Here is a 17342-nt window from a genome sequence, read left to right as displayed (position 1 = left end):
AAGTTATGGTCGATTTACTAAAACGGCCGAAACTTAACTCAAAAACATGGCGGTTTTCGATTACCTTTGGTTGCGGATGATGGTGGTGACGAGCTTGACGACGTCCTGGCGTGTGGTGGCTCCGGCGACGAGCTCAGGTGAGCTTTCTCCCTTCTTCTTCTTCTTCTCTCTCTCTTTCTCTCTCTCTCTCTCTCTTTCTTAATTTTAAAGAAGATGGAGGTGGTGGGGAAGAAGGTGGAGATGGTGGAGAAGAAGTTGGAAGTGGTGGGGTTGGAGAAAGAAGTGGAGATGGTGGGAGTGGTGGGTCATTACAATAAAATCCATAAATCGACTACATCATACTAGGTATTTGATTGGTTAACCAATCTCGAAAGATTTTCCCGAAAACTCCTTGCTGTGAACAGCTAAAAACAGAATAAACAATCATAAAGAAGAAAAAGTGTAGAAGCCAAAACAAGATTGCTTCTCGAAATTTCTAATGGGAAAATAAAATATGAAATAAAACGATCGTGGTCCAGCTTTTGATGAGCTAATTGGCTTCATTAACAAATTAACATGACTTTGATATATGGTGCGTCGGCGTCAAATGGAGACAAAACGTGTCATGCTTATATAAGACGACATTCATGTCATGATGAATCATGGTGGCATGGTATTTATGCATCATACCATTATGTTCCTTCAAGGGAAATGGGTATAAATAGTCAATATAAAAGAAAGAGACATCGGTTGGTTTCATGTATTATTGTCCATATAGAACGAAAGGCTTCAAATGATTGTGGTAGTTATGGGGCTGCGGACAATGTTAACATAAATGCGACTATTGCACACTAAATAAATGATGTTGGTTTGAAATTTTGAGTTGATAGAAAACGTTTATTCGTTTAAATTGTAATTTCAAATAATAACAAGTGTAAAATACTTGAGATTAATATATCACACCTATATTGTTATACTTACACAATTGTCTTCCGAAACCATGCATTATCATTTATCACTAATGTGCTGGTAATACACAATTGTTTTGGACCGTCTTAGACTTTTGTTTTCAAATGGTTGACTATATACATTAGACAAGTCGACTTAATCAACAATTAAAAGCAAAATTAAGCAATACTAATTTCTAGACATTCGTTTTGAAATGATCTCATTTTTCTTTAGTTTAATATAACGTTTGTTTAAACAAAACTTGTGCACATAATTCATAACAATTACCAACAGTAACTTTCATAAACATACACATATATGATATATAGATCTGATAACCATCAAGTAAGCTTATTTGTATTAACAAACCACCAAATTAATGTAAAAGAGAACACAAGTGAATTATTATTTAGTTTATAGAAGTTGTTATTCAATAATTGGGTCGATGGAAACAACAAAACAATGAACAAACGCATGTGGAATGGTAAGGGATTACACATGTGAACGAGAGAAGAAAACAAAAGGCAGGGAACGTGCCACGTGGACAGTTTACGATGAGAAATTAAAGGGCTTAAAAGGCTTAAGAAGGGCCTATTAAAAAAATAAATGACAAAGAACAGACCCAACAACTCACGTGTTGCCTTTTACACTTATTTGGCTCAACGAATCAGCACCACATTTCACACTGGTCTTCACGACATTCATGTTCTCCTTGGTCCCTCACTTCCATCACTATCATTTGTCCATTTTACCACATGCATACAATTCTTTTATTCTTTTAAAGTTTACTTTTATGCATCACGAGATTGATGCTAGAATTATAACTATATAGTCTTCTTAAAGATTTTTTAATAAATATAATAGGTTATGATTTTTAAAATAAAATGTTATATCTTATATCATTTTGTTTTTATATAAATATCATAGATTTTTATAAAATATCATAGGTTATAATTATACTAGTTGCAGAAAAACGAAATAATGACTTAATATAACATCAAAAACTTATAAATATTTGCTGTAATCGGAAAACTTTAGACCAAACCTCAAACTTATTTATGAGAACATATATTCACAGCCAATGCGACGAAAGAAATGATTACTATCCCACTTTTATCGAGAAACTTTGACAGCAAAAGGATCAGGGAACGGAACCCATTGCAGGCTAGAATGCTAGATAACCATATCTAAAAGAGGATATCCTATTTCAGATAAGTACCAAAAACATAAAAAATGATTTACCAAAACACAAACCTACATTGTATGGTGACACATAAGACAACACAACACAAAAGGATACACTATACAAATATCCAATCATCTAAAAGAGGATATTCTATTTCAGATAAGTACCAAAAAACATAAAAAATGATTTACCAAAAACACAAACCTACATTGTAATGTATGGTGACACATAAGACAACACAACACAAAAGGATACACTATACAAATATCCAATCATACATCTTGGTGGCCCTTTAATGTCTCTTGTGTTATTGCCATGTCCAAATACAATAAATGTTTCTGCTTCATCACCCTTTACTATCCTCTAATCAATTAATGCTGTGCCTAAAAGACAATATCTGTTTATTTAACAGAAAAAAAAAAAGAAGATAGGTACTAACACAGTTCCTATGACAAGTCTTATGTTTGTGAATCAACCATTCATCTATTCAATGCTCTTGTCAAGAGCCTATTCTTTGATCATAGACACATGTTGCATCGTATTGAGATTTGCAGACAAGACTGGAATCCAAAGTGGACCCTAAACGTTATTTATTATCAATAAACACAGTTCTTAACACATCTTGGTTTACTCCTGTGATATCACTGACCTGAACCGGAACCGGAACCAATCTTGGTTTACTCTGTGATACAATACAACGTATGAGCATGAGCCACTCAAGATCCTTATGACTGAGATCCCTGCTCAAGCAACCCATCCATGTCATTGCTCTCGCTGCTACTCCCCCAATCACTGTTCTTTCCCCACGCCCTCTCTTTCCAAATCTGCTCAACTTCAGAAAACGTTAGGCCCTGAGTCTCAGGCACAAACACAATCACAAACACAGCCGCTAGAACCGCGATCCCCGCCAAAATCAAGAACGTCACTCCAGTACCAGCAGCTTCAGCTACCGACAAGAAAGTTTGCGCCACAATCAAATTACTGATCCAGTTAACCGTTGCAGACATCCCTCCGCATATGCCTCGGTACTGTTGCGGATATATCTCCGAGTTAACCGTCCACGGAACCGGTCCCATTCCCGGTGCAAAGAAAGCAATGTACAGAGCTAAACCAAGCACAGCGAGCCAACCGTAGAGCCCTCCATCAGATGATGATGCGTCAGACTGTTTGAAGAAGGAGACTGAGAGGATTATGAGAGAGATAATGACACCGCATAGACTCGAGAGAGCAAGCTTCTTCCGTCCACAGTGGTCGATAAAGTATATCCCCACCACTGTTCCAGCAGCGTTCATGGCAGCAACGATGAGAGAGAGTAAGAGAGCGAGCTGGTTTGAATGAAAGCCAGCCATTTGAACAATCGTAGGGCTATAGTACATGACAGTATTGATCCCAGTGAATTGCTGAAATGCCTGCAAATACAGTTTTATCTTGCATCAAATCTTGAGTCTAATTACAAGACTGCAGAACTAGACAGACATATAAGTAATATATCGGTGTTTTTACTAGTTTCTAACCAATGTTTTGAGTATTTTATGAGTCAAAGTAGGCATGCGGGTTCAGGTAGTTTGAGTAGTTCGGTTCGACCAAAATCTTGTTGAACTGAACCGGAAAAAAGTTTGTTTGATTCGGTTCTCGGTATTCGGGCAGTTTGGGTTTTAAAAAAGTTACCGAAACTAACCGAAATTTTTTATTTCAATTATATTTCGGTTAAAATTTTGGTTAAAGTCGGTTAAGTTTGGGAAATTTTGATAATTTGGTTCGAAATTTTGGTTAATTCGGTTTGAAATTTTGTTAACAAATTTTTCTTTTTGAAAAAACTAACTAACCGAATACCGAACCAAACCGAAAAACCGAAGTTTTTTTTTTTATAAACATGCCGAATTGAACTAAACTCTTAATGGTTCGGTTTGGTTCAAAACAGAAGGAGGACTCTCCAATAAGTTACCTGAAGTCCTGCTCCAGCGAAGAAGGCGAGTCTCATCTCCTTGGATCTAAAGACTTCCAAGTAGCTAACAGTGTGTTTCCTTTGCTTCTCTTCCTCTTCAGCCGCGGAAAGGTGATCAATCTCGTCCGCTAACCGAGAGATATCATACATTCTCGTCAGCACTTGTATCGCTTCCTCTTTACGGTTCTTCATGAACAGCCAACGAGGAGACTCTGGCATGAACATCATTAGTACAAACTGAACAACAGCGGGAACACCTGAAACTCCAAGCATCCATCTCCATGTTCCTGGAACCTGCCAACAAATAATAATCTCATCAGTTCACAACACCTACCAAGAAACGAAAGAAACTGTCTATGTTAACTACTAACCTGTGTGAAAGCAGAGTTAATGAGGTATGAAAGAAACTGTCCACCGGTGATCATCAACACATTGGTGCTAACAAGTCCACCTCTCACTTCAGAGGGAGACGCTTCCGCTATATAAACGGGAGCAGTCACAGAAGCAACACCAACTCCTAAACCAACCAAGAAACGACCCGCGATCAAAACATATGGATCGGGAGCAGCAGCCATGACGATTGCTCCAGCTGCGAAAACAACATCAGCAAACATGGTGGCCTTTTTACGTCCGTAGTAGTCATTGATCCAGCCTCCTGCTGCAGCACCGAGCATAGCACCAACTAAAGCCATACTTACAATAGTTTCCTAAACAAACAAAAAATCATTCTTAAAGAAAGTTACCACAGCTTGGAAGCAATAAAGCAATACCTGTAAGAAACTGCTCTGCTTAACAACATCGAAATCATCCTTAATGTACAAAAGGGCACCAGAGATTACACCTGTACAAAAAGAGCAATTCTTAAATCAGACAGAACCAAGTTTCAATGAGACAAGTTTTTCAATTCAAATTACGAAACTTTCACAAATGGGTCGGTGAAGAATTCAAATCTAAGGCCTAAGAACATTTTAATTCGTGAGTGTAAGAGAGAGACCTGTGTCGTAGCCGAAGAGGAGACCACCTATGCCGGCAGTGACAGTCAAACCGAGGATGTAAGAATTACCAAAATACGACATCCTTCTCTCAGGGTACATATCCAAGTACCCTGAGCTCCCAGGTGCGGATGGGATCGTCAATGTCATCTTTTTTTTTTAGCTCGTTTTCGCCTGAGAAGAGCTCTCCGCAGTTTCAAACAAAATCTCCAGATTGTGCCCGGAAAGTTCAACAAGAAGATGAACAAAGATTGCGATTGGTTAGAAACTCCGAGACTCGAGGAGGATAAGCTCGGAGGATTTGGATTGAGAAGTCGCCAAGGTGAAATGTTGACGGCGCAAATCAAGCCGTGAGAAAGAAAAAAAAAGTATAAACAAATTGAAGACGTCAGAAACGTGAAGAGATAGGAGACAGAGGAGAGGGATCATTTGGATTTACACGGCGAAGACTACAGAGACAATAATAGTTTTTCTATTTATTTTTATTTTTGGGAATTTTTGGAAAATAGACCAAGAATGTTTTATCCTTATATTCTTTTTGCATTAATTTATCCTTATATATATAGCTTATTTTTAATATCTATTAAATGAAATATTTTACTTATTTGGTTTTATGATCATTTGTATATTGTTATGATAAAAAATTTAAACTATTTTCATTAATTATTTAATGTGAGAATTTTAACAGTTTTAGTAATTTATATTCATTTTTTAAAATTCAAAATATAACATAATTATTTTTATTATTTGGAGAATATGATTTTTTAATTTATTTTAATAATATAAAATTTTTAAAAAAACAATGAAAAGATACACAAAATGTTATATTTTATGGTCATTAAAATAAATTGTTTTAATTTATTTATTTATATTATTAAAATAAATTAAGCAATACATTAAACATATAATAAAAATTTATATTTTCGCATATCTTTAAATTAATATAAGTGTTAATATCACTAATCAGACCCAAAAAAGAAAGAAAGTGGTCAGTTCCTAAATTAGCAAAGAAAAGAAGGACTAGCGATATAAAATAGTTCGGACAGATATACAAAAGCGGACCAGACGGTCTGAACAGAAGCTTCGATTTGTTGGCCAAACTCCCTCTTTCCTTTCTAGTTTTTTTTTTTGTTTTTAAATAAAAGAAAAAGTTGTTTACTTTAAACGAACGTGTGAGCGATCTCTTCGCTCTGAAATTTCAACCCTTGATGCTGTTCATCCCTAGATTTTCGCCGTCGTGTTAGACAAGTTATCTCATCTTTCTTCCGTCTAAATCGAGTTACTGTCTTCACAACTTCTCCACTGATTTGCTTTGTCTTAAATCTTTTTACCTCTGTAAGCAAGCAAATAATCTGTAAGTCAATCTTCATTGTCTGTTTCTTGATAAGTAATCGGTTGTTTAGAGATGAAATTGAATGTTGAAGTTACTGGCTATAAGAAGAACACATTGTTTTCTTCGTTGATGGTTTCTGGTTTTGATTATGATCCCTGTTTGAAGAGTCTCTCGTAGATCTCGCAATTGGGATAGTATCGAATCTGTGAAAGCTCTGGTCTCAAAGTTTCATTTGGATTCATGAAAGATTGGATTTTTATTTGAAGGGTTTTGGGGGTTTTAAAGGTCTTAGGATTAAAGATATTCAGAGTGGCAATTCATTTACTAAAGATTGGATCTTTATTTGATGAATTTAGATTTTTACCATTGGAGAGCATTGTTGAGAAGTCACAAAGCTGAAGAATGCGAGCACCAGCTTTGTTTGCGCAATGCTTGCCCGGTTTGCTTCCTCAGGATCGTGGCGGTGTGTCTGCACTATCTGAAAAAGATATGCAGCTTCCAACACCAGCTGTTGAGATCATACCTTCTAAGGTTGTTCTTTGCTCTTTGTCACTACCATTATAGTAACTTTATTATAAAAGAAGTTGTAGTTCCTGATGAAAAATAAGATGTGATTTACCATTTAATCTTCATAAAAATCCGAGAGAAATAAAGATTTTTTTTTTCTTTCCATTTTATGTATGGAGTAGACTTGTTATATATATACCTTGCAACTCTAATTATTTCTTTGTTTCTTTTGTTTTGTAGACATCAGCTCATAATAGGTATTCAGGGGAGAATCTAGATGTTCTTGGTTTACCAGTTTTTAAGGTACTACTAATTCAATTTTAAAGACAATTAAAAAAACCAGTAGTAATGAAAGAAAAAAATTAACTTATCAATTCACTTGGCTTTTCAAACCTCTTGTAGGGTAAAGTAAGTGTTGCTGATATCATTGGTCTTTCTGGTTCAGAAACTGCTCCTTCTAAATACGAAGGTATGTTCTTCACATGCACTTGCATCTGATGCTTTAATGTATCATAATAAACTGTATTTATCTACAAAATGATTGTGTAGGTTCTCTGAAAAGTTGGGATAGTTCCATTGTTCTTGTTGATGTCCTTAAAAACGAGATCCGCGATGGTCAGCTTAGCTTCAGAGGCAAAAGGGTCCTTGAGGTACTTCCCCTCATCATTCTCATTTCTCACTGAACAGTCTCTTTACACTTAATCTACTTCAGTATCCTGAGACATTCTTCCCCACAAAGCTTATGACATCAAGTTCTTTTTCATGCTGAATGTTTTATCCAAAGTTGTACAATTGAAGCTGTTATAGATGTTCTGGCTTAACACTTTTGTTTCCTCTTTGTATGGCGACTTGAGCAGCTAGGTTGCAATTATGGAGTTCCTGGGATATTTGCCTGCTTGAAAGTAAGTAAACCTACACTGGAAAATAACTGTTACTGTCACATTTCTTATAATCAATGTTTTTAAAACTGGACCGGAAGTTGTACCGGAATATTATATAGGTCACGGTTCGATGGGGTCAAACCTGGTTCAACAACTTGGTTCAATATACTTTTAAAATATGAATTTTAAAGTAATGTTTGTAAATTTGATACATAACTAAAATATAAATAAATAGCCAATATAAAACCTTGTAAATATAAACTAGTTTTTGTTTATATGGTTTGTTTACGGATTTTTGGTGGTTTTTATGGTTTTTATTCACTTCAATAGTTTTGAGACTCAATCCGACTCCATAACCGGTTCATGGTCGAACCTGGTTCAACCATCGGGTTGGTCCGGTTTTAAAAACAGTGCTCATAATCTAATCTGTTTCTGCTAGGGTGCTTCCTCAGTCCACTTTCAAGACCTCAACGCAGAAACCATAAGATGCACAACCATCCCAAACGTTCTCGCAAATCTCGACCAAGCTCGCGACAGGCAAAGCCGCCAACAGGAAAGCCCGCTCACACCGTCAAGACAAACCGTCTCTGCATCCGTCCGTTTCTACGCAGGAGAATGGGAAGAGCTCCCTACCGTTTTATCCGTCATAAGAACCGATGCTATTGAACCAGCTGCGATGAGCTTGAGTTTCTCAGAGGAAGATTTCAATGACGGATGCAGCAGCCAAGACGGGAGCGTTACAGGACAACAGCAAGACTTCTTCTCGAGGAGGTCGAGGAAGCTCTCGGGGAGCAGAGCGTGGGAGAGAGCTAACGAGAGTGATCAAGGAGGAGAGTGTGGGTATGATGTTATACTAATGACTGAGATTCCTTACTCGGTTACATCTCTCAAGAAACTATATTCTCTCATCAAGAAGGTTTGTTTCTTGATCCTTCTCTCTTTAGTTCTTGACTTGGTGGTTGTTTGTTTTATTGTTATAGTGATGGTTGTTGTTTCTTTAAACAGTGCCTGAGACCGCCTTACGGTGTGGTGTATTTGGCGGCAAAGAAGCAGTATGTGGGATTCAACAGTGGAGCGAGACATCTGAGGAGCTTGGTGGATGAGGAAACTATCTTAGGAGCTCATTTGATTAAGGAAACTACTGACAGAGATGTTTGGAAGTTCTTCCTCAAGTAAAGAAACTGCATCAGTTTGATAAGAATTCAAATATACAAAAACACTTTCTCTTGTTGTATAATGTAAACGCAATATTATTGAAGTTTTCCATCATCATGCCTCTCCATGTATATTATCATTTTTTCAAAAAAAAAAGTATCTTCTTTTCTTATACATGTGATCTAAAGAAGTGTGATGTGGGAGATTAGTTTTCTAAAGTATATGTAACAAACGCAGATAATTCTAGTAGGACTAATGGATGAAAAAAATGTATTTTACACATTGTAATTGCAATTAAGCATAGTGGTTATTATATAACATGTTGTCTTTGTGGACGATCAGTGATTAAGCTAACATCTAACAGTTCAGCATTGGTAATGAACTAATGATTGTATGAGCTATAAGTTTTTAGTATATGGTTAATTGATAATGCAATGTAGCAGAGATTCTCTAGTAACCACGAGATAATCAAGAAGTTACTACACTACCAAAACCATTTAAGATAAAACCTGCAACTGATGTTATATGTCTCTCTCTCACTCATTCAAGAAAAATAATACTCAATCTCTGGGGACGACATCGTTTAACTGATCAGTTCCATCGACTCTGATTCCACTGCGACGGACGGAGTCAAACAACGGCAAAACCCTTTTACGGTGGTGAACGGGTCTTGAGATCTCTTCCTCCGCGTCAATGGAGACGGCGTCGACGCCGAGCTCTCTGAGACGCAGACCGAGCTTCTCGCCGACGCGAGAGGCCGTCTTGGAGTCCCAGAAGTTGTTGGAGCGAGGGAAGCGGTAGAGATTGGCGCGGCTCTGGGCGAGGAACTCTTGCTCGGAGGAGGAAGCCATGGCTATGATGGTGGAGGTACCTGGTTGAGTCACCTGCGCCGTGATCTTGCGGCAGGATAGGACTAGCTGGAGGAGATGGTGACGGTGGGTCCCGTTCATTGCTTTCTCGATTTGATTTGAGTTCTAAAGATCTCTCCTTGGTGCTCACGGAGGAGGAGGAGGAGGAAAAGAGATCAAAAGATTAGATTTTTACTTCCTATCCAAGCTCGTTTTCAGTCGCGAGTTAAAAAAAGAAAAATCATGTTTTTATGTCTAAACTCAAATGGGTTCGGATTCGGAGCATAGAGTTTGGTCGGAAAGATTCGTCATCGTACTCGTCTCTTCTGAGGGAATATATATTTAAATAGAAATTTAAAATTAAAAGCCCGTATAGCTCAGTGGTAGAGCGTCAGTCTTGTAAACTGAAGGTCCGTAGTTCGATCCTGCGTGTGGGCACCTTTTTTTTTTTTACCACTATTAGCTGTTTGGACTTTGGAAATTAGGCAGTACTAATTTTAATAATTTTCTAGTTGAAACTTTCGGAAAAGGTTTCAACGTGAAAATTGTTTTTTTTCAAGTTTGTTAATATCATTCATAAATGTATGGATATATCATATATGAAGTATAAGAAAGTCCATATATCAAACATAACATGGTTATGGTCGATACTAATGGGGGTGAAGTCAACTTAGCACAAGAGCATGCATATGCTTTATCTCTTCCAGAATGTGCATTATCCTCAGAGCCGTGCCCACATGAGGGAAAAAGAAACTATAGCTTACTGCATCATTTTTATATTAAAAAAAGCTAGGATATCATATCTTTGGTAACTAAGTTTATAACATCTGTGCTCACAGGAGAGAAAAATAATCATTGCCTCATTGGCCTAGCACATCTTTAAAAAAAAAATTATAATTAACTTTCATTAACTAGATCTTATGTTAAACAACTATAAAACATAGCCTCTTTAATATTTATATGGATAAGCAAAAACTGATATATAATTGAAAACATGGTTTGTTTAAGAAACCAAACAAAATACGGAAACAATTGTTTTGTTTTTCCTAAAAATCTGGGTAAATAACTAAATAAAAATATTTTCTCTATACATTTTTACTGATAATTTTTTCTATACATTTCAGATGACCAAAAAAATTGTTTTGCAGTTCTATTACAATAAACTATTAGCGATTGTAGACATAGTTTCATAAAAAAAAATTTGGTCGCTTCGGGCAGTGATTAGTGCTCGCACGGCTCTGATTATCCTGCAACCCCGATGTTAATATAGGTCATTAATTAATTACTTATTGTTTGTAGGTAATTAAAGAATCCCAATTTTTATATCCACCCGTTGATTGCGTGAACACACAGAATATGCCATATTCATGTGCGACTGAGAGTCTTTGACGTAAAAAATATTGTATTGGATACTTGTTGTAGAGTTTAGAACTTTGGATCAACTTAGAAACAAAGCCTAACACTGAATGACGAAAAGAAGAAATATAATGTAGTTGATATATACCAGAAAACACACACAAATCAACCTGGTAGCGAATGTTACGTGTGATGATAACCAAAGTGGATCAAGAGTGGAGTGACCACTCCACTACCGAGAATCATTGCAATTTGCATCTAAGAACGAAAGTAAAGGAGGAAAAGTTAAATACAATAGTAAGTGTTTGTCAAATAAAAAGGGGAAAAGCTTTAGGATTCATTTTTTCTTAAAACATGAATGAAGTGAAATATAATAAGAAAATACAGCAGATGATGACAATTATAGGTATGAATTATGAGTGGAGCTGGCTTTAGTTGAGCTGGATGACAACCATGTAGTCCATGGGACTTCTCACAAAGTCAAGTGTCCTTGGATCCCGGCCAGTTACACGACACCCCGTGAGAATCTATGATAACTTTTTGACAAATTGATGAGAAAAAAGAACATAAAAATGTTTATGGAAAAATTATATTAGACTCTCGTGAAAATAGTGTCACTATAGTTTATATAGAGAATAAATCAATCTAATTTCCTAAACTAATATGGAATAATATATAATAGATAATGATAAGTTTTCTATTTTAATATATTGATGTATATCCATCTTAATATTGATCGTTGGATTAAGTCGATTTTCTAGATCTCCAATACTTTTAATTATAAACCAGTTTAGTTAATCTTTATTCTATATTTATTAATTTCTTGTTTGGACAAGCTCTACTGCTTAAAAAAAAAACTCTTTTTGTTGTTGTTGCTAAAAAAAAACTATAATTCTTATTTTCTTGTTCACAGTTTCAAAAAAATTGCAAGGTTAGTATTGGCCATGCAAGTTGCTACTTGCTAGAGTTCTAGTTTGATACTATTAACTAATTTTGATGGAAATCTCATAAAACTTCGTTTACTAAACATTTCTATATGCTAGTATTTTTATAACAATACCCATGACTAGACTAGTTCTTCTCGGGTTTACTTTCCAACGACTACTTACTCCTTTCTTACCAAACTCTAGTAGCTCTTTTTACTAAAATGTTACTATTAATTCCTAGTAATAAATAGTTGTTGAGCAAGTAGGTCCACGTAGAAGAAGTGAACCAATGGAATGGCGACAACCTTCGAGAAATGAGGAGATCCAACGGTCATAACCTACCTCTGGGCATCATTCTTGGCGCGTTTTTTGGTTCCTCAATGTTTTCTTTGGATTCTCAGACCCGTTAAGTTTTCACCATTAAAAATCTTTCATACACTTGTTAGTTTTTTTTTTTGAAAAAGGGCATCAAACACTTGTTAGTTGTTTTGCTGATTCTAGAAATATTACATTAAATTGTTGATGTAGCGAATAGCGACTAAAACCTTTGTTTGTCTTGACTATTTACATCATTCGAGAGACGCATAAAAAGACCACTTGAACAAAAAAAATATAAGAAGTAGTGGTGTAAAAGTCTACTCTGCAATGAAGACCGGCACATTTATCACATAAAAATTACCAAACAAATGGGGACAGGAACCAAACATCAACCATTATAACAACGCGTTTTTGGACATTACTTCCTTTATAATTTAACACAAAAGCGATGTATATGTTTAACTACGCCTCTATCTTCTTCACGCGTTTTCTGCACTTTCTTTACTTTTTTTAATATAAGAAGATCGAGTGACCTTTTTAACTATACCAAACATCTTTTCATTAAAATATATATTAACATTCGCTTAATATAAGAAAAAAAAAACATTCGCTTAATATGGTACATACACTTAATAGATTCGGTATATCACGGCTTTTTCTACTTTTATTTAGCACTTAACTTGCCGTAGGTGATCTCATTTAAACCTTTGTTTTGAGGAGATATATATCAGCAATTTTATTAAAATAGATTAAATTTCATCAAAAACGATAAAGAACACAAAACTATAGTTATTTCATTTAGTTTAGTTTTTACACGTCAAAAGTTTAAAAAAATTATTTATCAATGGTTTTATCAAATCTTCACATTTCTTTGCAATATTTTTTTTAATTTTCCAAAGTAATAGTAATGTTCAATGTATTGTAAATAATTAAGTAGATGATATGATTTTTTCAGGTCAAATTGTATATATTAATAATAATGTTTTGCAGAAGTTTTGGATCTTAAATTCACAATTAAAAAAAAATGGAAATTGATTTAAAAAAATTCTAATTTAAGTTAACATTTCTTAATAATAATGTTTTGAACTCTGAATAGAAAAAAAAACTAATCCATTACATTAAACCTAGGCTTTAAAACATTTTGATAAGTCTCTAGAGTTTCAAACATTTTATTCTAAATATGTTTGAGAAGTCATGCTTAGACTAATCTCTCATTCCCTTTGTTTGATTTACTAGTCGTTTAACTCGTGTTCTTTTCCACTTTAAATCGTTCCCATTTCTGTTTACTTTCTTCAAACCAAAAAGAAAGTTGAAATTAGTATACAAAAAAGAAAAAGTTAAAATTGAAGAACGTTAAAGAGTAACGTATATGTTGATTTTTTTTTTAACATTCGTATATGTTGATTAAAAATAGCTTCAACGGTCATAAATAGTGAAAAATAATTAAAAAAAATTCTCGAAACTATAATATTTAATTCTCTGAAAAGATATTATTTAATTACAATAAATAAAATTCTCTCTCTCTCTATAAAACAACAACAATTACCAAGTTATTTCTCTACCACAAAAGCTCTGTTTCTCATATCTCCTCTCTGTTTTCATCAGATATCTAAAGACAGCGTTTGATTTCAACAGCTATGGTGAGAATCTTCCTTCTCTACAATCTCTTAAACTCTTTTCTCCTCTCTTTAGTACCAAAGAAGCTACGAAGTCTCTTCCCTCTCTCTTGGTTCGACAAAACTCCCCACAAGAACTCATCCATGTTACCATCTCCCTCACCATCCTCTGCTCCAACGAGAAAAACAGATCCCTCCGAGCTGAAACGCGTTTTCCAGACCTTCGACAAGAACGGAGACGGCCGAATCACCAAAACCGAGCTCAACGACTCGCTAGAGAATCTTGGAATCTACATACCAGACAAAGACCTCACTCAGATGATCCACAACATCGACGCCAACGGCGATGGGTGCGTGGACATAGACGAGTTCGAGTCCCTGTACAGCTCCATCGTCGATGAGCATCGCAAGGATGGAGAAACAGAGGAAGATGACATGAAAGACGCGTTTAACGTGTTTGACCAGGACGGAGATGGTTTCATCACTGTGGAGGAGTTGAAGTCTGTGATGGGTTCCTTGGGACTCAAGCAAGGTAAAACATTGGAAGGCTGCAAGAAGATGATTATGCAAGTGGATGGTGATGGAGATGGTAGAGTCAATTACAAAGAGTTTCTTCAGATGATGAGAGGTGGTGGTTTTAGCTGCAGTAATAACTGATCTTTATTTAGGATTTAACGTAAGAGTGTGTGTGTTTATTTGTTTAACTTGTTTGTTTTCCTTTTTATGTGTAAATATTTTTTTTTTGATGATGCATCAAGTGTGTAATTTTTTTTTCCTTTTTAGGATTTCTCTAAGGTTATGTAAGATTCTCCTTCTCATTTCATTTGGTTTAGTTCTTTAGTAGATTGTTAAACATTTTCAATGAAAACAGTTTTTAGTAATTTATCTAAATTCACATCTGAAAACCCGTTTAAAATGAAAAAAATGCCACAAATTTATATATTACTCCTTTTCAACATCAATTTTCCGATATGAGTCAAATAACATATTAGTAATGAATCTAACTCGCATCCAAAAATTAAGTCGAAAGTGAAAGATTACGACACTTATATAATTACTTTCATTCAGCATCAATTCTCGATTTGATATGGTACTTACAATAATAGTGTAAATCCATATGTGATATGTGTGTATATGTAGTAGACCAAGGGAACATTCATGTAGCTACATATGTGTGTGTATATGTAGCATAACCAGCTAAATCATGTCCAGAGACCTGATTTGTATGTGAACATTCATGTTTTTAAGATGTTAAGAACATAACATTCATGTTTTCTTCTTATCTATATGGTTAAAAGTTTCTCACATTACATTCCATAAACTAAGATCCAACAACATCTATATTACACTAAACCTTCTCTAGTACTCGGTCTTGGTTTTCTAACCGAACCAGACTTGCCACGGACACAAACGGATCTTTAGGGAGAGAGAGAGAGGTGGCCTAAGTTGACACTTTAGAAATTAACTGGGCAAAAAAAAGAAATAAACAAATATTTGAGGTTGTTTCTGCAAAGAGAAAAAATAAATATCCAAACGAGTGCATTAAGAGCATCAGTATCACTGAATTCCATGGAAAGTTCACAGAGTTTTCTAAAAAAAAAATATTAAAATAAACAAAAGCAATGAACCTGCCTCTTGGGAGTTCACTGCACTGAACCCGGATCATCACTGTAGCGCAGACCCCACGACACGTGGTGGCCCGCGATTGGTCCGATTAATAATTTTTTTTTTTTAAATAAAAATCAAACAGAAAAAAAAATAATAATAAAAAAAATACTCTGTACTAATGGCCGATGCTCTAAGAATCGTCAATCCGTGGCCGGCTCACTACAAAACAATGATAATCAGTGCACTGACGCGCTCTTTTTTGGGTCATGTTGGGCTTTCATATCTGAACGAGCCCAATATAATACAACTTTCTTATGACAAAAATATCTATACTATTTTTTTTTTGTAATTTGATTGTTTGTCGTATTGTCCATGATTTTAGCTAATTTTGTTTATGTATCATGATTTTAATGATTTTAGATAATTCTTCTTTTTTTTGTCATATCCTCAATAATTTATATATATTTTATGATAAAAACGAATTTTATATTAATAGTATCAGTTTTTTTTAAAAGATAATTTTTATTTGAGTTGTTATCTTGAAATAATATTTTTTTATTATAAAAGTTAAAAATTATGATATAAAAAATTATAATCAAATATTAATCAATTATAAAGATATTTTCTAAAAATATCTTTAATATGTGATTTTTTTCTCATTTGTCATGTGATTGATTTTATTTAATTCTGCTTACTTTTCGTGATTTCAATGATTTTTTTTTTCCTTTTTGTCATTTTCTCAATAATTTATATATATATATATATATATATATATATATCTTGAAATAATACTTTTTATATTATAAAAGTTAAAATTTAAGATATAAAATAATTTATAATCAAATATTTATCAAAAAGAACATTTGAAGAAAGATATTTTCTCAAAATAGTTTGATTTTTAATGAAAAACTTTGTCATATAAAAATAATTTGATATATTATTTAAACTTTTTGATTGGTGAAGTGATTTACGTATTCTTATTATATAATTAAATACGTATTTTTTCATTAATAATATCAGATTTTTTTTAAAGATAATTCTTATGTATTGTGTTGTTATCTTGAAATAATATTTTTAATTATAAAAATTAAAATTAATATATAAAATAATTTATAATCAAATATTAATCAAACCAAAACATTTGTATAAAGATATTTTTAAAAAATATTTTTAATATGTTAGTGTTCTGAAATATTTTGTCGTATATAAATAATTTGATGTTTAATAACTTAACGTGTTGGGTTTTTGAATTAATAAAAATAAAATATTAAGTATTAGCAGGAATATTACGCTTGCATGTGCGGAGAAAACACTTAATTTAATTAATCTTACATGATTTATAGAAAATATTATGTAGAATTTTTTTAAGGAAATATCAACAAATATTATTAAAATTTCACTTATTTTTTTAAAACAACTTCCAACATGCGGACGGTAGCCAATGATATCGCTTCATAATTCAGACATCAAATCTCACTATAGCAAAGACACATACACGTTTTTAATAGGGAAGAAAATTGCATCAGAATCTGAATAACAGAGAAAAAGCGATTCGAGATGTCAAGAGAAACCTGAAGGAGACATGATGATGAGAACTGTTTGTTCAAGGACAAAAGAAGGTTTCGAAAAAGCAATGAAGCAAACGAAGAATCCTAAACGCGTTCATTCTATTTGTATTCAATCGTAAAAACACATTGTGTTTAAACTCTCACGCCCTCACCCTTACAAAATCATCAATGCACAC

General features: G+C 34.1%; 4 protein-coding genes and 1 non-coding gene across 5 annotated transcripts; 3 read left to right on the top strand and 2 right to left on the bottom strand.

Moving 5' to 3' along the window:
• Positions 1-2497: 2497 nt before the first annotated feature.
• Positions 2498-5490, bottom strand: LOC106342718 (inositol transporter 1). Its single transcript, XM_013781731.1, has 5 exons — positions 5053-5490; positions 4829-4899; positions 4430-4765; positions 4059-4352; positions 2498-3522 (listed from the first exon to the last, which is right to left on the bottom strand). The coding sequence occupies exons 1-5, from the start codon at positions 5198-5200 to the stop codon at positions 2839-2841; spliced, it is 1533 nt and encodes a 510-aa protein (XP_013637185.1). The 5' UTR covers positions 5201-5490; the 3' UTR covers positions 2498-2838.
• Positions 5491-6108: 618 nt separating this feature from the next.
• LOC106336832 lies at positions 6109-9098 on the top strand. The gene is made up of 8 exons (XM_013775773.1): positions 6109-6404; positions 6740-6914; positions 7131-7193; positions 7293-7359; positions 7440-7540; positions 7748-7792; positions 8211-8687; positions 8777-9098. Exons 2-8 carry the CDS (start codon positions 6786-6788, stop codon positions 8945-8947), a joined length of 1053 nt encoding a protein of 350 aa, XP_013631227.1. The 5' UTR covers positions 6109-6404; positions 6740-6785; the 3' UTR covers positions 8948-9098.
• Positions 9099-9181: 83 nt separating this feature from the next.
• Positions 9182-10054, bottom strand: LOC106336833. Its single transcript, XM_013775775.1, has one exon. It carries the CDS (start codon positions 9874-9876, stop codon positions 9487-9489), a length of 390 nt encoding a protein of 129 aa, XP_013631229.1. The 5' UTR covers positions 9877-10054; the 3' UTR covers positions 9182-9486.
• Positions 10055-10140: 86 nt separating this feature from the next.
• TRNAT-UGU lies at positions 10141-10212 on the top strand. Its single transcript has one exon. It is a non-coding gene; the product is annotated as a tRNA-Thr (tRNA).
• A 3698-nt stretch (positions 10213-13910) lies between these two features.
• Positions 13911-14843, top strand: LOC106337204 (calmodulin-like protein 5). Its single transcript, XM_013776269.1, has one exon. The coding sequence runs from the start codon at positions 14012-14014 to the stop codon at positions 14645-14647; it is 636 nt and encodes a 211-aa protein (XP_013631723.1). The 5' UTR covers positions 13911-14011; the 3' UTR covers positions 14648-14843.
• The last annotated feature ends 2499 nt before the right edge of the window (positions 14844-17342 follow it).

The sequence above is a fragment of the Brassica oleracea genome, chromosome C4 (genome assembly GCF_000695525.1).
Source record: "Brassica oleracea var. oleracea cultivar TO1000 chromosome C4, BOL, whole genome shotgun sequence".
Classification (NCBI taxonomy): Eukaryota; Viridiplantae; Streptophyta; class Magnoliopsida; order Brassicales; family Brassicaceae; genus Brassica; species Brassica oleracea.
The sequence above is the reverse complement of the archived record's forward strand: the minus strand, read 5'-3'. Positions and strand labels throughout refer to the sequence as shown.